The sequence below is a fragment of the Physeter macrocephalus genome, chromosome 8, assembly GCF_002837175.3.
Source record: "Physeter macrocephalus isolate SW-GA chromosome 8, ASM283717v5, whole genome shotgun sequence".
Classification (NCBI taxonomy): Eukaryota; Metazoa; Chordata; class Mammalia; order Artiodactyla; family Physeteridae; genus Physeter; species Physeter macrocephalus.
In genome coordinates this window covers 120,759,483-120,785,972 of record NC_041221.1, presented here as the reverse complement: position 1 = coordinate 120,785,972, position 26,490 = coordinate 120,759,483, and the positions used below count along the sequence as shown (strand labels likewise).

At 33.9% G+C, this 26,490-nt stretch overlaps 1 protein-coding gene across 8 annotated transcripts in view; it reads right to left on the bottom strand.

Moving 5' to 3' along the window:
* The window catches only part of CSNK1G3 (casein kinase 1 gamma 3), a 131,586-nt gene that overhangs the window by 26,276 nt on the left and 78,820 nt on the right, over positions 1–26,490 (bottom strand). For 6 of the 8 annotated variants that reach the window (XM_028493168.2, XM_055086731.1, XM_028493167.2 and 3 more), the window contains exons 5-10: positions 26,196–26,344; positions 24,436–24,670; positions 7,531–7,616; positions 7,329–7,413; positions 4,957–5,105; positions 1,732–1,827 (exon numbers count right to left, since the gene is read on the bottom strand). In XM_028493168.2, coding sequence (XP_028348969.1) covers positions 1,732–1,827; positions 4,957–5,105; positions 7,329–7,413; positions 7,531–7,616; positions 24,436–24,670; positions 26,196–26,344 — 800 coding nt within the window. The remainder of the gene's footprint in view (positions 1–1,731; positions 1,828–4,956; positions 5,106–7,328; positions 7,414–7,530; positions 7,617–24,435; positions 24,671–26,195; positions 26,345–26,490) is intronic. The other 2 variants (XM_024118321.3, XM_024118310.3) reach the window with 1 other exon arrangement.

The window sequence follows — 26,490 nt, the reverse complement described above, 5'->3', positions numbered from 1 at the left end:
GCAAGATATATCTGAAACATGTAGAAAGTTAAACTTTAAAACATTTAAATTTATTTCAACAAAAATTTAATTCAACAATAAAAGAAGAGTTTCACTTATTACAATACCTAACAGCTCAAGTGGAGATCTTCACAGAACATGAATTACTGATCTTCTTCCATGTACATTTGAGAAATTAACTGATTTATAAAACACAAACTCCAACTTTTGATTTCTCCCATTTCTTTCTATATACAGCATCTTATCAGAGTACTGAAGCTATCAACAAGTTGTAATTTATATTGGAAGTAATTTATATATAAGACCCTTTACTATCCCAATTTTTTAAGGTGAAATTATAAAACTAATCTTTTTAAATTCTCTATACTTTAAAGCATAATGTTAAATATTTCTTAAATGCAGCATTTTATTTGGCTATTACTTTTAATAAGTTGTTTTTCCTTTGATTTCATTTCTTATTTAACCCTCATCTGAACCCTGATGGGATACAAAAAGGATAACACACTATCCTTCTCCAAAAAGGGTTATAACCAAAAATTCTAAAGGCCCTGTTTAACTCGGTGACAGCAAAAATTTTTATGTCAAAAGGGTTCAATAAACCTTCTTTATACAAAAATGAGAAGAGTGAAAACGTTGCTCAAAAATTTCAACAGCTTCCAATATACCTTACCCAGGAAATACAAACTCTTCAATGAATCTTCTATGCCTTGTCTTGAACCTACTCTCTGCTCCAAGCCAACTGCTTATTTCTCCTTAAACACATTCTACATTTTTAAACTTCTGCTTTATATTTTTTACTGTTCACTCTCCCCAAAATGCTCTTATTCCTTCACCTGCCTTTAAAAATTCCATTCATTCTTCAGGCTCATCTCAAAAGCCACCTTTGCCATAAAATCTTTATAGATCCTACATATTCCAATGATCCTCCTTGGCACTTTATTAATGTATTTCCTATGGTAGAGTTTATTCTGCATTGTAATGTAGTTATTTGTGAACTTACTGTAATAATGATAACAGTAATACCAGCCACGAGAGTTGAGACTTAATGAAAGCTTACTATATGCTAGGAATTAAATGCATTATTTTTATTTTATAGATGAGAACTGAGGCTTTGAGTGAATGAGTAATCTGCCCAGGGTCAAGCCATATCCAGGTATGACTGATTCCAGAGGCTGAGAGAGGTCTTAGCCACTGATTACAAAATCATTTCTTACAGGTTATATGTTTTCCTTACTTCTCAATTTCTGCAATGTGGAGAATAGTAGCTTTCAAATAACAGGAACTCAGTAAATAATTTAGTACACAAAACTAGACTATAGTTAGAAAGACAAACTGCTATTACAATTCATTCCAACAGGGTATCCAAATACTTCCATTCTAACAGAATATCAAACATTGCTCAAAGTTTATTATACTAACTTATACCACTAATTAGGATTTATGATTAAACATTTTTAATGTGAACATTAGGGGAAAGAGTCTAGCTATTGAAAATATATGCATTTTCTATCCTTAATATGTGTGTATATAGTCTGCTTTATAAAAGAAAAAAATATGTATTTCAATCCTTCAATACGTATTACAAGTATGTATACACACACATGCACACGCAAATGCACACACATATAAAGCTGTCATCTGCGCATGATAAAACACCAAATATATTTATAAACTGTGAGAAGGTAATACAGAAGCAAATTAAGACATTTCATATCTAAAAGGGCAGCAAACCTGATTTTTGGATTGTTGTATCTTATCTCTGTGTTGATGTGCTTCTCTGTTTGATGACAGAGCAGGATCTTGCTGAACTGCACCCACTGGAGTAGGCTACAATACAATAACAATTAGAATCAATGCATTCTATTTCAGAACTCTTATTTAAAATTATTTAGCTACTTAACATAATCAAGAAAAAAAAATAAAAGACACTGTTAAATAAAGTAAGGCCTTAAGAAAAGATATCTTTCCTAAAATATGTTGTTAAATACAACAAAGAGATTATAGCTACTTTTTAAAGTATTTTCAAAATATTTACATACTTCATCAAGTATTTATTTTTATACCAACAAAAGACCTTCTAATACTGTCATTACTTTTAGGTTACTTTTTCATATTAAAAAATGAAAGTGGGGCTTCCCTGGTGGCGCAGTGGTTGAGAATCCGCCTGCCGATGCAGGGGACACAGGTTTGTGCCCCGGTCCGGGAAGATCCCACATGCCGCGGAGCGGCTGGGCCCGTGAGCCATGGCTGCTGAGCCTTTGCGTCTGGAGCCTTAGCTCCGCAACGGGAGAGGCCACAACAGTGAGAGGCCCGCATACCGGAAAAAAAAAAAAAAAAAAAAAAAAAAAAGAAAGTGTATTTGTTTATGTTTCTCATTTCCAAAGCCAATATATAAACAGAAAAAATTATTTTAAGAAAATTAAGGGAATAATTTTTTAAATAAGCTAATAAAATTGCTTACTGTCAATATTTTAGCTCAGAAGAGGCTTATATAAAATTTAAATTTTCAAATAATTCAAAACTTCATATAAATACTTTAATCAAAGTATTCAGATTTGCATTTTAGATATCATATATATTCAAATCACTTTGGAGTTTAGAAAAGTACAGATTAAATGCTTAAATAAGTCAGTTGTTCAAAAACACTTGAATCTGAGAGTTCAGCAGTTCCAAATTAGGAAAAAAATTTGCTAACCGTGAGCCATAATTATAGAAAATTTTGTAAGGCATTCTTACTTATTTAAAAAAAAAAAGACTAGTGAGAATACATATTTGATTTTCTGGAAGTCACCTCTTCAAAGAAAGAATTTAATGATAACTTCATTTAAGTAATGACACCCATCCCACAGTTATGATCAAGACAATTTTTTTTAACTATGAAAACTTGGTACAGTTTTAAAAACCCAAACATGCTCCAATATATAAGTATCAGTCTATTCCAAGATAACCTAAAACTGCTAGAATAATTAACACATATTTTAAAATTACAAATGTTTTGAAAGATGACTAAAGGAAAAAAACTAGCTGATCTTTTAAAAGTAATCACTAGAACATTATATTTTTAAAAAGTATATTTGACATTAAGAACTAAATCAGAAGTAAAAAGTTCAAAATAACTCATCACTCTAAAAAGTAGACTCCAAATGTAAGGTTTTTACAAAATTCAAAGAATAATTTTTATATTATGCTACCTGAAACGTCCATAAAAAAGAAATAAAATGAACCCTTTAAAAATTTATTTATTCTCAATTCTAAAATGTATATGGAACCACAAAAGACCCTGAAATGCCAAGGCAATCTTGAGAAAAAAAAGAACAAAGCTGGAGGTATCACACTCCCTGATTTCAGACTATACTACAAAGCTACAGTAATCAAATCAGCATGGTACTGGCACAACAACAGACACATACGTCAGTGGAGTAGAACAGACAGCCCAGAAATAAATCCACACACTTGTGGTCAATTAATCTATGAAAGAGGAGGCAAGAATACACAACGAAGAAAAGACAGTCTCTTCAATAAGTGGTGATGGGAAAACTGGACAGCTTCATGTAAATGAATGAGATTAGAACATTTCCTAACACCATACACAAAAATAAACTCAAAATGGATTAAAGACCTTTATCTATGAAACCATAAAATTCCTAGAAGAGAACATAAGCAGAACACTCTTTGACATAAATTGTAGCAATATTTTTTAGATCTGTCTCTTAAGGCAGAGAAACAAAAGCAAAAATAAACAAATGGGACCTAATTAAACTTAAAAGCTTTTGCACAGCAAAGAAAACCCTCAACAAAATGAAAAGACAACCTACTGAATGGGAAAAAATATTTGCAAATGATATAACCTACAAGAGGTTAATATCCAAAATTTATATACAGCTCATACAATACCAAAAAAGACAAAGGACCCAATTAAAAAATGGGCAGACAACCTGGATAAATATTTTTCCAAAGAAAACATACAGATGGCTAACAGGTACATAAAAAAATGCTCAACATTGCAAATTATCAGAGAAATGCAAATCAAAACCATAATGAGATATCACCTCACACTTGTCAGAATGGCCATTATAAAAAAGACAAGACATAACAAGTGTTGGTGAGGATATGGAAAAAATGGAACCCTTGTGCATTATTGGTGGGAATTTAAATTGGTGCAGCCACTATGGTAAACAGTATGGAGATTCCTCAAAAAACTAAAAGCAGAACTGCCATATGATCCAGCAATTCCACTGCTGGGTATATATCCAAAGAAAATAAAAACACTAATGCACCCCAATGTTCATAACAGCATTATTCACAATAGCCAAAATACTGAAGATATGGAAGCAACCTAAGTGCCCAACGGATGAATGGAGATGATACAGATATAGATACACACACATACACACCTCCACACACATATATATGAATATTACTCAGCCATAAAAAAAAGAATGAAATTCTGCTATCTGCAACAATGTGGATGGACCTAGAGTACTATGCTTAGTGAAATAAGTCAGAGAAAGACAAATACTCTGTTATCACTGATATGTAGAATCTAAAAAATAAAACAACCAAATGTATATAACAAAATAGGAACAGACTTACACATATAGAGAACAAACTAGTGGTTACCAGTGAGGAGAAAAAAGTGGGGAGGGGCAAGACAGGAGTATGGGATTAAGAGACAAACTACTATGTATGAAATAAATCAGCAATAAGGATATACTGTACAGTGCAGAAAAATATAGTTATTATTTTGTAATAACTTTAAATGGAGTATAATCTATAAAAATATTGAATCACTATGTTGTACACCTAAAACTAATATAATATTATAAATCAACTATACTTCAAAATAAAAAATTATTTGTTCTCAACTCTTTTTAAATAAAGGATCTGTACTATGAAAAAGAAGGTTAAGTACTACAAATAATCTTTTATTTTTATTATATAGCCTAGAGTACTCACCAACTGCTTACCAATCCAGTCATATTCATAATCAAACATATACCCTTTTCGATCAAACAAGTCAGTAAAAAGTTTTCTTAGGTAGTCATAGTCTGGTTTTTCAAAAAAATCTAGCCTTCTTACATAACGAAGATATGTTGCCATTTCTTCTAGAAAGGAAATAAAAATTTTCTCTCATTAAACTTTCTAATACTCATTAATAATAAAATTATAAATATCTAAAAGTACAGGGTATTATAAAAACATGAAAAAGTAACAAAATTCTAAAATTTAAAATATTGTGAACTTAATAACAATGAAATTAAAAGGGGGAAGAAGGGAAGAAAGGAAATAGGGACAAAAGATAAATCAGAGATTTAACAAACATTATTTTTGCTTCAATTCATTAGGAAAGGCTAAAATTTTTATTTTACATTATTTTTAATAGAAACCTTGGACAGTATTCAAGGTTGAAATAGAAACTTAATAATGCATAATTATTTAATCACAAAACACCATACTAAGCTCATATTTTTAAAAACTTATTTTAAATACTGATAGGAATTGATTTATAAATGAAAGCATTTGTACTACCTTGCTTGATTTCCTTTAGAATCAGTGACACTAACTGACCAATAGAAGATTCAAATTCTTAACCTTGGCTAAACGGTATTCTAATCAACTGACCTAGCAACATAAAGCTATAACAGATTCAGGAGGACAGTTTAATTCTTCTCTTAATTTCTGGTCATAAATGTAATAATTATTTTGTAATACATAAACCTTTGCATGATATTATAATTCCCAAATATATCAGAGATATGTATTTTTTTAAAGGTCATATTTTCCAGAAGTAAAAGAAAGAAAAAGCCATAAAAATCAATAAGCAAAATGGTCAGCAATTAGTAAAACAGTGTTTAACCATCAGAGCACATAAAAGCACTATCATAAGAGATGGTAGGTTACACCTAGCTGCTTTTTTGATCCAATTTATTCATGGCAGCTAATAAGAAAAGGATCACCCATAGCCTAACAGGTATCAAAGTAGCATCCAGTGACCCAGTCACATGGTGACTCTCCCACTATTCCACTTTCTAGCTAATCACCTGCCTAATTTACTTTGGCACCCCCAGTTTTCCTGCAGAAATTTGTATAAGCTTCGTCATAAGGTATAGCCAATCTGCCTACACCTAAACTGTCAGTACTATCAACCGATTTTTTCTTTTAATCTTCCAGTTCTAGATGTTATAGCAAGAAAGCAAAATACATAATTAAAGTTTACTGTCAATGAATAATAAAAGCAAACCTGAAAAAGGGCTACCTGAGATTATGCTGCTGATACTATTACAATAATAATGCCAGCACTGTACAGGAGAACCTGTAAATACTGAAGTGAGATATAAGCTCCATCTTATATCTTCAAGTTTGGTTCTAATTTAATGTTATTGCCTAAATCACAACAGGTATTTTAACACATTAGGGACACATTATTCTTATCCCTTAATTGATTTAGGAATCGTAAGTAAATTTTTGTTGATTTCACGTGAGTTGCCAAAAATCTACATGAGAGCAAATCTATCTTCATAAAGCTCCCCAATACAAAATTAGCCTAAAAGTAGTAAGGTTAGTAAGATTTTACTGTACTTGGAAAACTAGACTAAATCATACATCACATACCTCCTTTGAGCTTGACATTGAGACTCAAATGACTAATATTGGATACCAAAACTTTAGTTAGTTTTTCTAAGCACATATTTCAACTTATTAAAAGTATGCTATTGAAGAAAATATTACTTTAGCTGGTACTGGTCAACACTATTAAAAGATGAATTTTCCTCCATTAATACCATTTTACAAAAGCAAATATACACATTGCCCTGTGGTCTGTGTATCAAATGCTGACACCTTTTTTTTCGTTTTTTAAATTAATTAATTAATTTATTTATTTTTGGCTGCGTTGGGTGTTCGTTGCTTCACACAGGCCCTCTCTAGCTGTGGCGAGCAGGGGCCACTCATTCTGGTGCACGGGCTTCTCATTGCAGCAGCCTCTCTCGCTGTGGAGCATGGGCTCTAGGCGCACGGGCTTCAGCAGTTGTGGCACATAGGCTCAGCAGTTGTGGCTCGCAGGCTCCAGAGCTCAGGCTCAGTAGTTGTGGTGCATGGGCCGAGCTGCTCCACGGCACGTGGGATCTTCCCGGACCAGGGATCAAACCCATGTCCCCTGCATTGGCAGGCGGACTCCCAACCACTGTGCCACCAGGGAAGTCCTGCTGACATCTTCTGAATCATGTTTTAAGCATGAAAAAAGTACTTATCAACTTAAGCAACGAAAATGAACAGTTCTAGTTTTCTGTGTATAATAAGCACATGTATCAAGCAGCATTATTCATTACCTGGAAAATTTTCACATAACACTTCTATTGGTGTGGCTCGTTTTGTATCTCCAATTTTCTGATACCTCTCTTTTAATGTGTCAGCCTAAAACAGAAAGAAAAAGAATCTTGAAACATAATTTTAAAATTAAATACGTGGAAGAGAGTATCTTAATATATTAACAATTTATGAAATTCAATAAGGAAACACAAAAACAATTACCTTTAAACCTTGCCAAGGAAGACTGCCTCTCAGAAAATACATGAACATATGACCTAAAGCTTCTAAGTCATCTCTTCTACTTTGTTCTGAAATATAAGAGAAACATAAATTTCATTTTCCTTTCCCAGTTTAGGATGCAAGAATGGAGAAATGATTCTTTTCTTATATGTAAATTAATTCCCCAAAGCTCAGCATATAAATATAAAATACAGATCTGGTGCTTATGAGAGAGAAAAATCATGTTTAAACAATAATGTTTTACATTAAAATTATCATGCCTCTTTAAAACATGCCACTCTGATTTTTTAGATACTACTGGAGATTTATTTCTTTCCTTAAATATCTATTCATAGAACTATAAAGCAAGGAGGAAAGGGTTCCATGATCAAAAAGAGAGTCACTGTGTACTACAGCTCCATCTTAAAAGATTCAGAATGTAACATATTAAAAGTTTTGAAAATACCTAGAGCTAAAAATGTTTAACTTTAGCTCTCCATTTCCTAAACTTGTATGAGCAGAAAAATTCCATCCCACATAGTCTCTATTAATATCAAATACAATTAGTATACTGTGTAACATATTTTTAAAAGCACTGTGTTTGACACACTCCAACAGTAATAACTCCTCTGACAGCACCAAAAATATGCTGCCAGAACAAATTTCCATTTTCAAGTTGTTATTGTTGTTCTAGTAACAAAATGTTGTATAGCATATAACTGAATGATAATCACAGACCAAGACTCAGGGAGGTACTTATAAATATTTGTTGAGTGAATCATTTTTCTATTTTTTGTCACTTAAGTTAAATATTTAAGTTTTCTTAGTATTTAAAAATAATACAAAAATGCTGACTAACAATAAGAGGAGAAAATAATACTTTAATATGGGGATGTTCATGTGCAAGTTATTTCATCCAAATGAATACTCATACTACCCAAGCAGTACTAAATACTTTAGAAAAAGCACACTTTTCAAAAGATGGAACCAAACTAGGGTAAAAGGGTCAAAAAAGGTTTTAATTTTTACTATGTAATCTTACAACATTCTATAATTGTCTCTGTAACACTTGCTACAGTTTTAATATATATGTTTGTGTTTTTATTTAATCAACATCTATCTTCCCATCTGACAACACCACAGGAGAGCAGATATCTCTTTGGCTCAATAGCCTCAGGGCCTAGTGTAACTGGCTGCCACAGAGCAGGCACTCAACGCATACTACTTAAATATATAAATGACTATTTAAAAACATATAAAACTAGATTAGAATGTATCTCTTTTCTATAAGCATAGGGAAATATCTAGAAAAATATACATCAAATCATTAGTAATTAGGGGTATGAGACTGGAGGACTAGACAGGACATTTCAATAGCTCATTTCATATACTCAAAAATGTGATATAATGGGAATTTTTCTTCTATTTCATATTTTAACAATGTAAGCATATGCTATTAAAAATAGAAAACTTTCAAAATAAGTAATATAAATTTCTTCTAAAAGCCGTTAATGAAAGCAGGATGTGAATACACGTAAAAAATCAGTAATGCCTTTTAAAACTAAAATTTCACTTTATTAGGTCCTAAGAGTCTTAAGAATGAAAGTCATGGAAAGAAAAAAAATTATTTTTGAAGTCCCACTGAGAATCAGAATCACCTCTGAAACTCTTAAGAACCTCAAATGAGCAGGCCTAATGCTGAACATTGATTCTTTGGGTATGACATAGGGTAGAAGAATGTACACTTTAAAAGGCTTAGCAGATGATTCTGAAGTACAACCAGATTTGATAATCACTAAACAAGAAACTTCTTTTACTTTAGTATAATTTTACATATAATAAAATACACTTATTAAAGGGTACAGTTTGATAAATTTTGACAATACACAGAACTAAGTACTGCCACAATCAAGAATTATTTCCAACACTCCAAAAGATTCCCTTTTACCCCTTGCCTGTTATTCTCCCCCTCCCCTGTTCTCAACCACTCACCTATTTTCTGTCACTCTATAGTAAATTTGATTTTTTACAGTTTCACATGAATAGGATCATACAGTAGACCCTAGTGTCCAGATTCTTTTGCTTCATTCCTGTTGTTGTATGCATTAGTACCTCATTACTTTTAACTGCCACAATTATTTATCCGTTCGCTTATCGATGGACCTTTGAGTAACTTCCAGTTTTGAGTTAATGTGAATAAGGCTGTTAGGAACGTTCTTGTACAAGTCTTTGTGTGGACATATGTTTTCATTTCTCTGGGTAAATATCCAGGAGTGGGATTACTGCGTCATATGGAAAGTGTAGGTTTAACTTTATAAGAAACTTCTAGGGGCGTCCCTGGTGTCACAGTGGTTAGGAATCTGCCTGCCAATGCAGGGTACACGGGTTCAAGCCCTGGTCCGGGAAGATCCCACATGCTGCAGAGAAGCAGCTAAGCCCCTGCACCACAACTACTGAGCCTGCACTCTAGAGCCCGCGAGCCACAACTACTGAGCCCACATGCCACAACTACTGAAGCCCATGTGCCTAGAGCCCGTGCTCCGCGACAAGAGAAGCCAAGCAATAAGAAGCCCATGCACCACAATGAAGAGTAGCCCCCGCTCGCCACAACTAGAGAAAACCCATGCACAGCAACAAAGACCCAATGCAGCCAAAAATAAATAAATAAATTTATTTTTTAAAAAAAGGAAGAAAAGAAACTTCTATACTGTTTTCCAAAGGGGTTGTGCCATTTTATATTTCCACCAGCAATTCATGAGACTTCCAGTTGCTCCAGAGCCTGTCAAACATTTAGTATGGTCACTCTTTCAAATTTAGCCATGCTAATGTCCATGAGGTGTTAGCTCACTGTCATTTAATTTGAATTTCACTGGTGACCTTTTTTGAATGTTGTTTCATGTGTGTTACCGGTCATTCATATATCTTTTTGTCACATTTCCAAACATTTTACCCATTTTTAAAAAATTGTACTATTTGTCTTATAATAAATCTGTAAGAGCTGTTTGTATATTTTGGATATAAGTCATTTTCAGATATAAGTTTTGCAAATACTTCCTCTCACACTGTAGCTTGCTTTTATCATTTTCTTAACAGTATCTTTCAAAGAACAGAAGTTTACACTTAGATGAAACCCAATTTATTGGTTTTTTCCGTTGTTGTTTTATTGTTTATGCTTTTTTATGTCTTAACTAGAAAATCTTTGACTACCCTAAGGTCACAAATATTTTCTCCTATTTTTCCTTCAAGAAATCCTATAGTTTTGGTTCTAACATTTAAATCTATGAATCATTTGAAGTATTTTTTTTGTTTGCTTTTGTTGTGTGGTAAGGGTTTAGATTCCTTTTTTTTTCATACTGATGCCTAGTTTTCTCACAGTTTCTTGACAAGGCTATCTTTTCCCCTTGAATAACTTTTGCACCATCCTCAAAAATCAACTGAGCATCTATGTATGGTTCTATTTCAAGACTGTATTATGATTCACTTATCTATGTTGATGCTAAGACCATCCAAAATAAGTAGAAGGAGAAAATAATGACAAATCAGAAAACCAATAATGAGAAAATGGACAACCAGTAGAAAAAATTTTGAAATCAAATGCTGGTTATTTGAAAAGTTCAATAAAATTAATCCTCTCATTAGGATACAGGAAAGAAAACACAAATTACTAATATCGGGGGCAACAAGGGAACATCAGGACAGAGCCTACAGACATTAAAAGGATGATAAAGGAATATTACAAACTAACATTATGCCAACACATTCAACAACTTAGATGAAATGGACAAGTATCTTGAAAGCTACAAATTACCAAAACTGCCTCAAGAAGAAAATGTGAATAGCTCTATACCAATTAAACAAAATTTAATTTCTAATTTCTGATCTTCCCAAAATACAACCCTAAGCCCAGATGCCATCACTGGTGAATTCTATTAAACATTTAAGGAACAATACTATTTCTACACAAACTCTTTCAGGAAATAGAAGAGAAGGAAACCCTTCCCAAGTTAATTCATTACACTGTTACCAAAGCCAGACAAAGGCATTATAAGCAAAGAAAACTACAGGAAATATCTCTCATCAACACAGATGCAAAATCCTTAAAAAGATAGTACACCATGACTAAGTGGGGTTCATCCTATGACTTTAAGGTTGGTTTAACTTTCAAAAAGCAATCAATGTAATTCTCCATAATTAAAGAAGAAAAGATATAAATCATAAGATCATCTCAAAAAAATATAGAAAAAGTACTTGAGAAAATCTAACATGCATTTATGATAAAAACTCTCATCAAACGAGGAAAAGAAGGAAACTTCTTCATTCTGACAAAGGCCTTCTATGAAAAACCTACAACCGATACAGTTCTTACATGAGGAAAGGCACCCCCTAAGAGCAGGAACAAAGCAAGGGTGTTCACTCTCACATTTTCTATTCAATGTTGTACTGGAAGTTCTTGTCAGTACAAAAAAAGCAATAAAAAAAATTAAAAGATATTCAGATTGTAAATGAAGAAATGAACCTATCCTTCTTTGCAGACAACATGATTTTTTATGTAAAAAAATCCTAAAAAAAAAAATCTATTAAAACTAGTAAATGAGTTTTAGCAAGGATATCGGATACAAGGTCAACATATAAAAATTAACTGTATTTCTATACTAGCAATGAACAATTGGAAAATGAATTTGAACAGCAATTAAATTTACAACAGCATCAAAAAACATGAAACGTGGGGACAGATTAATCAATACACAAGCAAGATCTGTATATTATAGCATATGGTTTTAAAGCTAAATGCTAAGTGACATATAAATATAGTGAGCCCACCATATCTATGGGTTCTGCATCTGTGGATTCAACCAACCACAGACTGAAAATATCCATGAAAAAATGATTCCAGACAGTTCCAAAAAGCAAAACTTGAACTTGCCATGGGCTGGCAGCTATTTACAAAGCATTTACATTGTGTTAGTTATTATAAATAATCGAGAGATGATTTAAAGTATATGGGAGAATGTGTGTAGGTTATATGCAAATACCATGCGATTTTATATTAAGGGCTCGAGCATCCCTGGATTTTGGTATCCTCAGGGGGTCCTGGAACCAATTCGTGGATAACAAGGGACAAGTGTACTGAGCCCTACAGTAGGATTCTTTATTAAGGAAAATAATTCACCATAAAGGCAATTCTTTGAATTCAATCCAAGGGGGGGCTTTAGTTACCACAGTGACAATAAGCCATGATCATAAGGTGATCTTGCCTACATGCTTGTCTCAGAGAACAGTATTAGTCTCATAACCTAGACAGTATGTAAAAATTCAAGCCACAACTATGAACTAGTAAAATAAATATACTACTGAAACTCAGTCAGCTAATGCTCCTTACACTCATAATTCCTTTCTTTGTGTTCTATCATCAACTGACAAATTTGGAAGTAAATTTTGCCAAGAAATAGAAGTCATGAGGAAGGCTTTCTCTTTGAAACACAGTAACTAAAGAATACATCCTGGGCTTCCCTGGTGGCGCAGTGGTTGAGGGTCCACCTGCCAATGCAGGGGACATGGGTTCGTGCCCCAGTCCGGGAGGATTCCACATGCTGTGGAGCGGCTGGGCCCGTGAGCCACAGCCACTGAGCCTGCACGTCTGGAGCCTGTGCTCCGCAACGGGAGAGACCACAGCAGTGAGAGGCCCGCGTACTGCAAAAAAAAAAAAAAAAAAGAATACATCCTTCTGGTTTTTAACAGTTGTGTTAGATGAAAAACATTCTCCCAAAGGTAATATGGCCCTTTTTAAACCCTGTTCACATACTGAAAGCACTTAACTACAAAGGCCTGTTTGAAAATGGATGTTTTTCTCAAAGGCAAAAATCCTTAGAGGAACCTTTGCTATAAGCAACTAAAACATTAAAAAGTGACAATTTTCTTTACAACAGGTACCATTAAAGATTATTTTAAATAGGTTCTCCAATAAATTTTAAAGTTATGTAAAGAGTCAATTAAAATTTTGCTCCTCAGGAATTTATGTATCACATAAAATATACACATATTAATAGCCTAGTATGTGTCAGTGCTTCATACAGATGATCTTTTAAAACTGTAGCTATTCCCTGACATCAGACTATACTACAAAGCTACAGTAATCAAGACAGTATGGTACTGGCACAAAAACAGAAATATAGATCAATGGAACAGGATAGACAGCCCAGAGATAAACCCACACACATATGGTCACCTTATCTTTGATAAAGGAGGCAGGAATGTACAGTGGAGAAAGGACAGCCTCTTCAATAACTGGTGCTGGGAAAACTGGACAGCTACATGTAAAAGTATGAAATTAGAACACTCCCTAACACCATACACAAAAATAAACTCAAAATGGATTAAAAACCTAAATGTAAGGCCAGACACTATAAAACTCGTAGAGGAAAACATAGGGAAAACACTCTATGACATACATCACAGCAAGATCCTTTTTGACCCACCTCCTAGAGAAATGGAAATAAAAACAAAAATAAACAAATGGGACCTAATGAAATTTAAAGCTTTTCACAGCAAAGGAAACCATAAACAAGATGAAAAGACAACGCTCAGAATGGGAGAAAATATTTGCAAATGAAGCAAATGACAAAGGATTAATCTCCAAAATTTACAAGCAGCTCATGCAGCTCAATATCAAAAAAACAAACACCCAATCCACAAACACATGAAAGAATGGTCAACATCATTAATCTTTAGAGAAATGCAAATCAAAACTACAATGAGACATCATCTCACACTGGTCAGAATGGCCATCATAAAAAATCTACAAACAGTAAATGCTGCAGAGGGTGTGGAGAAAAGGGAACCCTCTTGCACTATTGGTGGTAATGTAAATCGATAAAACCACTATGAAAAACGGTATGTAGGTTCCTTAAAAAACTAAAAATAGAACTACCATATGACCCAGCAATCACACTACTGGGCATATGCCCTGAGAAAACCATAATTCAAAAAGAGTCATATACCACAATGTTCATTGCAGCTCTGTTTACAATAGCCAGGACATGGAAGCAACCTAAGTGTCCATCGACTGATGAAAGGATAAAGAAGATGTGGCACATTCATACAATGGAATATTACTCAGCCATAAAAAGAAACGAAATTGAGTTATTTGTAGTGAGGTGGATTGATCTAGAGTCTGTCATACAGAGTGAAGTAAGTCGAAAGAGAAAAACAAATTCCATATGCTAACACATATATATGGAATCTAAAAAAAAAAAAAAAAAAAGAAAAAAAATGGTCATGAAGAACCTAGGGGAAGGACGGGAATACAGATGCAGACCTACTAGAGAACGGACTTGAGGACACAGGGAGGGGGAAGGGCAAGCTGGGACGAAGTGAGAGAGTGGCATGGACACGTGTACACTACCAAATGTAAAACAGATAGCTAGTGGGAAGCAGCTGCATAGCACAGGGAGATCAGCTTGGTGCTTTGTGATCACCTAGAGAGGTGGATTGATCTAGAGTCTGTCATACAGAGTGAAGTAAGTCGAAAGAGAAAAACAAATTCCATATGCTAACACATATATATGGAATCTAAAAAAAAAAAAAAAAAAAGAAAAAAAATGGTCATGAAGAACCTAGGGGAAGGACGGGAATACAGATGCAGACCTACTAGAGAACGGACTTGAGGACACAGGGAGGGGGAAGGGCAAGCTGGGACGAAGTGAGAGAGTGGCATGGACACGTGTACACTACCAAATGTAAAACTGATAGCTAGTGGGAAGCAGCTGCATAGCACAGGGAGATCAGCTTGGTGCTTTGTGATCACCTAGAGGGGTGGGATAGCGACAGTGGGAGTGAGATGCAAGAGGGAGGGCATATGAGGATGTATGTATATGTATAGCTGATTCATTTTGTTATAAAGTAGAAACTAACACACCATTGTAAAAATAATAATAATAAAAAAAATTTTTTTTTTAAAAAGATGGAGCTCTAGTCATCTGAAGGCTTGACTGGGGCTGAGGATCAAAAAAACCCACTGTAGATATACTCAAAGTGTCAGTAATAACCCAATAAAGATACTAAGGCTCAGAATGGTTGTGACTAGCTCAAAACTATGCAGGATTTCAGACCACATATCTGGACTTTTTTTCATTTCAGAAAACAAGGTAGAACCAATCAATTAATCAAATGTTTATTACAAACCTCTGCAATCCTTTTCTATTTAAAAATTCTACTCTTGCATCTCAACATTATTTTTCTCTTTTTAAAACTGATTTTATTCCTCATTTACCTAGCACTGTTTCCATTTCAACTGAATTTCTAATCAATTTTCAACAACAGAAAAATATTCTGTTTTAAATGAGCTGAAATTTACCTCTCTGCCCCCCTCAAAAATCAAATGCCTCACTTAAAAGTAGGAAACTTTCTAATATACATGTGTATACTAGCAAAAATAAATTTACTACTGCGTTTCCCTGCAAAAATAAAAAATGAGGCCAAAAGACATGTTAGTTAACTAAATAAAACAGGCATGACAAGAGAGTTGAACAATAAAAATTCTCACTGAAGAAGGTTTAAATCATTATTTATATGTAACCAAAACAATAAAAACAAAAATTACTATAAGCAAATAGAAGTTTCACTTTATATTTCCTTCTAAAATGTTAAAAGGTACATTTCCTTGGCACCTCACAAAAGAAGAAAAAAAACTTTTCCACATGGTTCACTGAGCTTGGGCTTCCCTGGTGGCGCAGTGGTTGAGCGTCCGCCTGCCGATGCAGGGGACACTGGTTCGTGCCCCGGTCCGGGAAGATCCCACATGCCACGGAGCGGCTGGGCCCGTGAGCCATGGCCGCTGGGCCCGTGCATCCGGAGCCTGTGCTCCGCAACGGGAGAGGCCACAATAGTAAGAGGCCCGCATACCGCAAAAAAAAAAAAAAAAGATTCACTGAGCTCATTTACATTTTTTAAAATGACATAATTTGAGTTTTTTAGAAGTGAGAACACAAACCCAAAAGAAAAAAGCACTATCATGCAAGACAATTTGCAGCAATAACCCAATAATCCAGATACCTAATCTAGCAATTATCAAGAACTCAGAAAGAAAATATACATTTCTGAGCAATGGAACTCAGAACATGCATTCATCTGATTCTTCAAGAAGTCCTCTTGAAATCTAGTTCTCTTAATTTAGATATAATTCCAGTAAGTTTGGCTATCAGGTCAGAAGAAGCAAATCAAAAGATGAGAAAGTGCTGCCAGCAGTAATAACAAAAAGTAAGCAAAAACACAGTTGAATGGAAAAAAATCTGTTAAAAAATACACTACTTCAAGACTTACTGTAAAGCTACAGCACTCAAGATAGTATGGCATTGGCTGAACAGACAAATAGATCAATGAACAGAATAGAGAGCCCAGAAATAGACCCATATAAATATAGTCAGCTGATCTCTGACAAACAAGCAAAGGCAATACAAGGGAGCAAACGTAAGTCTTTTTAACAAATGGTGCTAAAACAACTGAACATCCACATGTAAAAAAATGAATCTAGACACAGAACTTACACCATTCACCATTCAAAAATTAACCAAAATGGATAAGACACCTGAACGTAAAACACAAAATTACAAAGTTCCTAGAAGATAACATAGGAGAAAATCTAGATGACCCTGGGTTTGGCAATGACCTTTTAGATATAATACCATATGCACAATACATGAAAGAAATAATTGATGAGTTGGACTTCATTAATACTTCTACTCTGCAAAAGACACCATCGAGAGAATAAAAAGATAAGCCACAGGCTGGGAGAATATATTTGCAAAAGACACATCTCATAAAAAACTGTTATCCAAAATAGACAAAGAACTCTTAAAATTCAACAATAAGAAAACAAACAAATTGATTAAAATGGGCCAAAGACCTTAATAGACACCTCACCAAAGAAGATATGCAGATGATAAATAAGCATATGAAAAGATGCTCCATATCATACGTCATCAGTAAACTCAAATTAAAACGAGGTAACACTACACACCTATTAGAATGGTATAAATCCAGAACACTAACAATACCAAATGTTGGTGAGAATGTTGAGCAACAAGAATTCTCATTCATTGGTAGTGGGAATGCAAAATGGTATAGCATTTTGGAAGACAATTTGGGGGCTTCTTACAAAACTAAACACACTCATACCACATGATCCAGCAACAGAGCTCCTTGGTATTTACACAAAGGAGTTGAAAACTTATGTTTATACAAAAACTACACAAGGTTGTTTATAGCAGCTTTAGTCATAACTGCCAAAACTTGGAAGCAATGAAGAGGTCCTTCAGTAGGTGAATGGATAAATAATCTGTGTTATCTCCAGACAATGGAATATTACTCAGCACTAAAAGAAATGAGCTATCAAGCAATTAAAAAACATGGAGGAAACTTAACTGCATATTACTAAGTGAAAGAAGCCAATCTGAAAAGGCTACATACTGTACGATTCCAACTATATGGCATCTGGAAAAGGCAGAGCTATGGAGACAGGAAAAAGACTAGTGGTTGTCAGGGACTGGAGAGAGGGAGGGATTAGGTGAAGCATAGAGGACGCTTAGAAAGTGAAACTACTCTGTAGGACACTATAATGGTAAATACATGTCATTATAAATTTGTCCAAACCCAGATAATATACAACACCAAGAGTGAACCTTAAAGTAAACTATGGACTCTAGGCAATAATAATGTGTCAGTGTAGGTTCATCAATTATAACAAATGTACCACTCTGGCATGATAGTATGATAGTGAGCATGTGTGGGGACAGGGGTAAAAGAGAAACCTCTGTACCTTCTGCCTAATTTTGCTGTGAATTTAAAACAGCTCTAAAAATAATGTTATTTTTAAAAATACACTATTATTCAAATGCATTTCCTCTAAACTTTTAAAAATATACATACTAACATTCTCCAAATGACCTTGAAGGTATCACTATATAACAGTAATCATACAAAAATTATGACACTGAAATATCAAGAACACATCAATTAGGTTTATCATACTTTGTTTCAAAAAGGAACTGTGTAATACATTTTTAAACTGTTAAAATGGAATCATAAAATGTAAATACATGTTTTTAAACTGCTGTTTGGGAGGCTTAAAGAGTAGGCTTCAGGATTGGAGCAATTAGCTGGAAATTATATGAAACACATCACAGAATGATAGCACAGAAAGAAGGCATTTTTGTAACACCATAATTCTGTGATTACTTCTCTCCCACTCTGAAAGCTTACCACTTAGGGGCTTGAAATGTCATTCTTCTATGGAATACAGATTTTTCTTAACACTTACAAAGCAAATGGCAACTTATTCCTCAAATCTTAGTCTTTTTATTCATGAATACTCAATAATATTTAAAAATAAAAGACCATTTTATTTCAAGGCACTAAAGAGAAATACATTTCTCTTATTTACTTAATTTCAAATCACTTCAATTAAGACATAAAAGAAAAAAAAAGTAATCCAAGGAAGATTATGAGGTTCAAAGCACTTGACAAAAAAAAAAGCCTTTAAAAAGATATTAAAAAGAAGATACTTGATGAGACACAATTAAAAAAAAAAAGTAATCCAAGGAAGATTATGAGGTTCAAAGCACTTGACAAAAAAAAAAGCCTTTGGGCTTCCCTGGTGGCGCAGTGGTTGCGCGTCCGCCTGCCGATGCAGGGGAACCGGGTTCGCGCCCCGCTCTGGGAGGATCCCACATGCCGCGGAGCGCAACGGGACAGGCCACAACAAAGGCAGGCCCGCATACCACCAAAAAAAAAAAAAAAAAAAAAACAAGCCTTTAAAAAGATATTAAAAAGAAGATACTTGATGAGACACAATTAAAAATAACAATTCAACCTGACAGTACTAAAGAATGCTTCCATTAAAGCAGACCAAGGAAATCCACATCTGTCACATGCAGTTTTATTGAGATTTCATCTTGATCAGTGACTTCAGGAGGTATATGAAAGGTGTACAAATGAATCACTACATCTGCCTTCTGAACAGAAATCACCTAATTAAGATCAATAGACACACACCACAGGAATAAAGATGCTAAATTCTACAATGTGATTTTGCACTATTCCTTCATATTATTATGTTAAGGGACAACTCTTTCCTTTTCGAATCTGATACAGTGTCCATCTCCACAAAGGAAAAATACATATAAACCTGCACAAATGTTCCTCTGACCAAATTCTCTATTTTGAAAAGTTCATGTGAGTAGGAAGTCCTTGAAGGCACAAGAGTGAATGAATGAATAAGAAGGCTTTAAAAGTAACAACCAAAGTTCAGGTGAAGCAGGAAAGGAAGAAATTATATATACACAAATTAAAATCAGCACTAAAAGGTCACGTTTTCACTGTTCTTTTTTCTTAATCTCTTCCTGATTCCTCACAAAGCCAAGTGCTCTAAACTCAAAACACCACTAAATATTCCATGTTCACAGCCATCTCAAACTTACAGAATACTTTAACTCTTTAGCACTCAAACTCACTCTACATTAGTTTACTCTCAATTTTAAAAAAAAGGAAATCACGTAATCTGTCAAATAAATTTTCTATTTTTACCCATCTACTCCCAAGTTCTACATCAAAACTGAGAAGCAGGGCTTTTACAAATGAGAGAAAGTAAGGATTAAAGCTTTTGTTCTTTGCAGTACTTGCCAAAGAAATAATTTTTTGTTTTCTTCCTGAAAGAAGAGTAAAAAGAGATTATTACGATAGTTAAATGCCATTTCCCAAGCTCTGAAGGCTTTTCCTAACAAGGACAAACATATCAGACTTATTTTGCCCTTTCTACAAATAGAATTCTGTTACATTTACCATTGTTCAGATAAAGAACACCAGGCCAGAAGGAAGTCGTGACTTCATGGCTCACAATAAAATGGTGGTGAACCTTTGTTAGTTGTTATAAAAGTCTTAACAACTACCATGAAATGAAAATTTCTCACAGACACTGTTCATATAAACACAGATGTGCCTGGTTTTAACAGAAGAGACAATCCTGAAAGTTGTATATCTACCCAATCATATTTTAAATCTATCAGGAAAGTTTGCTATTGAAACGCACTTGCCCAAATGCCACCTGAAATGTAAATACTACTGACTTTTCTTAAAGAAAGGCAAACCTACACTTTAAGGTATTTCAAACACCTGAAAAAATACCATGAGCCTACTATCAGGTAAGCTGTCAGAGGAAGATGCCAAGTGCTATTTAGTTCTGATTGAGACACAGAAGCAGGGAAACATAGTGGGCAGCAGATAGGTCTGGGGAGAATGGTTAGAGAAGAAGCTAAGACTAGGAGTTAGAGGTTGGATTAGATGACTTCTAAGGTTCTGGACAAATTGTGATTGTATTGTAAGGTACAGCTGAGCAGTGACAGTGGATAAGTACTGATCAGTTTACATTCCTGTCTATTCTCCCTTGTAAGTGAGATGTTAGATATAGAATCTAAAAGCAGAAAATTAAGTTATTAGACTTCCTGTGATATAAAAACCGACCATGGGTTAAGATTTAGGAATAACCTATTGTAAACACAACCTAGAACTGATTTTTTTAGAAAAAAACAAAAGTAATTTGATGGGAAGAATATGATATCATAAAAAGAATATCTCAATCCCTATCTCACACCATACAAAAAAATGAGTTCTAGATGGCAGAAAAAAACACAAAATGTTCTCATTACAAGGGGTAAAGATTTCTTAGGATTTAAAAAGCAGTAATCATAAAAGAAAAATTTGATAAATTAGACTTCATAAATATTTACAACTTTTGCTCATCAACTGTCAACACTAGGAAAATGACTAGACAAGCCACAGACTAGAAGAAAATGTCCACAGAGCATGTATTTGCCAAAGGACTTATATCCAGAATATATAAAGAATTCCTACAAATCAACAATAAAACGATGTGCACAACACAAAAGAAGACATACAAGTGGTCAATAAGCACATGAAAAGCGCTCACAATCATTAGTCACAGTAAAATACAATACCACTACACAAATTCACCAGAATGGCTAGAATGAAAAAGACTGACAACACCAAATGTTGTCAAAAATGTGAAACAAACAATTCTCATTCACTGCTGGTAGAAACAGAAAATGGTATGAATGTTTTGGGGAACTGATTGACAGGTTCCTATAAAGTTAGTACCTACAATATGACCCAACAATTCCAATCTTAGGTATTTGCCCAAAAGAACTGAAAACATATGTGTGCTGGAAGATTTGCAAGGATGCCATAGCAGTTTTATTCATAATAGCAAAATATTGTTAATAATCAAAATGCTCATCAACATTAGGATGGATAAACAATTTGTGGTATATTCATATTTATGCAATGGAAGTTGCATAGGAACAAACCCTAATCAACTTAGATGAATCTCATACATATTAGACTGAACAAAAGAAGTCATATGATTTCACTTATAAGAATTAGAGTCAGCAAAACTAACCTATGGTGATAGAAATCAGATCAACAGTTGCTTTTGTAGACTGACTGAGGAACAGCAAGAGGGAAGTCTAAGGAGTGAATAGTGTTCTAAATCTTGATAGACGTGTGGGTTATACAGCTGTATACATTTATTAATACTCATAAGTTATACACTCAAACGTTGTGTACTTTACTCAATGTATATTTTACTTGAGTCAATTTTATTTATTTATTTATTTATTTATTTAATTTATTTATTTGGCTGTGTTGGGTCTTCATTGCTGTACGCAGGCTTTCTCTAGTTGTGGCGAGCAAGGGCTACTCTTCATTGCGGTGCACGGGCTTCTCATTGCATTAGCTTCTCTTGTTGCCGAGCACGGGCTCTAGGTGCATGGGCTTCAGTAGTTGTGGTACGCAGGCTCAGTAGTTGTGGCTTGCGGGCTCTAGAGCGCAGGCTCAGTAGCTGTGGCACACGGGCTTAGTTGCTCCGCGGCATGTGGGATCTTCCCAGACCAGGGCTCAAACCTGTGTCCCCTGCATTGGCAGGTGGATTCCTAACCACTGCACCACCAGGGAAGTCTTACTTAAATCAATTTTAAAAAGCACTCTTCAATAAAATAAGGATTACAAATATTGCAATTCTAGTAAGCTTGCATTAACACGGTGTTATCAGTTACCAATTCTGAAACTACATTCTGAGTATCCTAGGCTTCTAAAAATGAGTAAATATACTAGAGTAGTGGTAGCCAGATTTCTCGGTGTTGGCAAAGGAAGATATAAATATAGAAAAGGGAAGGGAATTACAAATATGAAAAGGAGGGGATCCTACTTTGTGCTGTTAGACTGAAATTAGAAGTATCAGTATAAACTCATAGTTTTTAAGAGATAGATATTAACATATGTGTATAAGTGCATACACATGTGTAGGCATATTTGTACGTGTACATAAATGTGTGTTGTATATACACACAAATGAGTATATATGTGTATATTCACACACACAGACATATACACATTTCCTAGTTCTGCTACAGAAAGGCCTTAGAAACAATAACATACTAGGAGCAATAAATACACCTAGTGTTCCAAAATCTTGGTTTCTACATACCATTATCCAATAAAAGGAACCAGGGCTTCTTAGAAAAATGTTGTATCTGGGCTAGAGCCAAGAAACTATAAGATGAGCCTGGAACAACTTGTTGCACAAGACAAGAAAGAAGTTTTCAAAGAATCATGAGAACATGCCAAAGGAACAGCCGAACCAGCTTGACGGAGCAACCAGTAGCCAAATATGGGACAATCTGAGCATCAAAATAAATAATGATATAAATAATGATAGTAATGGACTATAATACATCCAATTAAGAATCCATGAGTCCATGAGTCCATACTGATGTAAGTCAATAAATAAGGGAAGAAGGGAAAGTTTTGCCTACACTAGAATGAAACTAGTAAATTCATAAGGAACAATGGAGTTAGAAAATCATCAATTGATATTAAATCTAGTGGGTAAAAATTTGATGAGAAACAACATATTTACATAATCTCAAAAACTGACTTAGAAAATATTTTCTAACTACAAAGGGAAAATAAGAAACTTTTAAGTGGAGAAACTTAGCAGTTACTACCCTAAGCAAGTGATCAAAGCTACTTGGAACCAAGTGACGTGTGCCTTCTGACATGATGCACTGAGAACACATCACTTCTATGATACTTGTGCTAAAACTGGATATCCAAATATAATCATGAAGAAATATGAGACAGCTTCAAACACAGGACATGCTACAAAACAACCGGTACTCTACAAAAATATTAAGTTCATGAACCATAAAGAAACGCAAGGAACTGTCCCAGATGAAAGGAAACTAAAGAGATAGGACGATTAGGTGAAATATGTGATCCTGGATTGGATCTTGGACCAGGAAAAAAAAAAGCTATAAGAAACCGTGTGAAGTTGATATTTTACCCTTTTTACAAATAAGGAACCCTCTTAAAAAGGTTAAATAATAGCTAGTACAAAGTAAACAGTACCTGTAAGATATGTATTCTCAGTAATCAATGTATTAGGCAGGTGGCTACCTCCCTGGACAGCTGTATCAAAGAGTTATAGTCTCAATCAAAAACCTTTACACACATTAAATTCAGTTAAAATTAAGTATTCTCTCACATTCTTTAATAGAAATAATCAAATGGATCACCCTAAGTGTATCAAAGTTGAACATTTCAAGTAAAATAAAAAAGATATAGTGAATATAAGGATATCTGTCATTCATTTATTTTAAAGCAACTTACTTTAAAAGACTTATTAAATGTAAATGAAAGTAAACTCTAGTTAGATGTTATAAGTAAAAATTAAAATAGAAGCGACTGTAACCTGCAAAAACTGAACCATAATAATAAATAAAAACCCACACTATTAGCGCACTGAGTTCAAACTTCCATACTTACAAAAGGTACACATACCTTTTCCTAAATGTGTGTTTATGCTCATATATCTAGCTGTTCCTGTAAGGCTCTTATGTTCTCTGTATGGTATGTGTTTCTTTGTCTCTGGATCAATATATTCCTTTGCCAAACCAAAATCTATAATATGAATAACTTGCTGGGTTTTGTTTCCTGGTCGTCCTATTAAGAAGTTCTCAGGCTTTACATCTCTGTATATCAAGTTCTTTGAATGGACATACTCCATGCGAGAAATCTTGATTCAAAAAAAAAAAGATATATTTTATTTTAGGCTTTGACTAGCATAAAATAGTATGATAGAAGCAAGACAATTTTTACAATGAAAACAACATTAAGAAGAAAAAATCAGAAATTGTTTCAACCCTTTAAAAGCAACGTGATATCACTCTATAGTTTCTTAAATATATGTCCAATTATGATTAAATATCTTTGCTTTTTACTATTTTGGTCACTTATAAAGGAAAGTTCTTGAATTTTATGAATTCCTTTCTTATCAGAAAGCCTGATTCAATCAACACTTTCAGATGATGCTACCTTATAGAATTAAAAAGCTTTACTAATACAAAATCTTGAACTCAAAAATATAAACAGATATATTCACAAAGTTGCAATTTATTCTTTCTTATCTGTTCAACAATGGAGAAAGTTTTACAATTACACTAAAGAAACTTAGAGTCTAAACTGTTAAATAAAAAGAATTAACAGAGCACTTTGTTATCTTTTTTATAACTTGTTTACTTTTTCCCTTAGGTATTAAACATTTAAAAAGATCTTGAGACTAGAAAACTTTGGAATACAACTCTAATAATAATATAATACATTTTATTCATTGCTTTACACATTCTCAAATAATGTTCATTGTATAAACTGTCAGAAAATAGAACATTACAAGTAATAAATGTGCTTCATTTACTGATATTCATGTTTGACAATACAATGTTAAGTGAACACAGTCACTCAAGCCATTTTAGTTTGTTAACAAATTTTGGATCATATAACATATACTATTCTATGACCTATACTTCTCATTAACAATATATTATGAGCATTTTCCAGGTCATGAAACATTCTTTTAACATACACTTTTTAGTGGCTGCATATTATTTTATGGCTATTAATAATTTATCCAACTAACACTGTTATTTCTGTGCATTCGGGTTGTTTCCCACTTTATTATAGACATCTTTGCACAAAAAGCTTTAAGTACATCTGAATACTTCCATTGGATAAATCCGCAGAAGTAATGAGTCAACAGATAAAAACAATTTTAAGACTTCTGCAGCATACAATTACTGGCATTTATTTCAAAACTGCCTTAAAATTATCCTCTAAGTTATTTCCCCATAGGCTCCCTGAAATTTAAATGATTTATAAGGCTTTCTCATTAGTTTGTTTCTTCTTTTTCTAGGCCATTTTAATTTATTACCAAGATTAAAAACCCATGTTTCTGAGGGTTCTCTTCTCTAAGTATTCATTTTCGACATGAAAAGAGTGCTAGAAACAACTGAATTCTCAAACTGAGCATTCTGACCTTAAAGTAGTAAGATATTAATTTTCTCATACAAATAAAATACACCTGATTCAGTTACTTTAAGTTACAGTCATCCTAAAAGGACAATGATATGAAAAGCAGACATATTTTTATTAGGTCAAATGCTGTGGAAGATAATGTCACAAAACTTTAAACTTTCAGTGTAAATTAGTGACCAAACGAACCACACAATTGTTCAAACAGCTTCAAAACATCCTGCTTTACTTACCAGTTGGATAGCTATCATGAGAACCGTTTTAAGAGAAAATGTTCTGTCACACAAATCAAACAAATCTTCCAAACTAGGTCCCAGCAGTTCCAGCACCATAGCGTTGTATTTCCCACAAGGGCCAAAATAGTAAACTTGAGGTATACCATCTGGAGGAAAAGAATAACAATAAACAATTTTTTAATAATGTTGTAGCTTCAAGAACCTGCAGCAGTATTTTTATTTTTTCCATACAAACAATAAACTTCTCCTGACCCAGCCTCCTCCCTCCGTATACCTTCTCCTTCATGTTCAC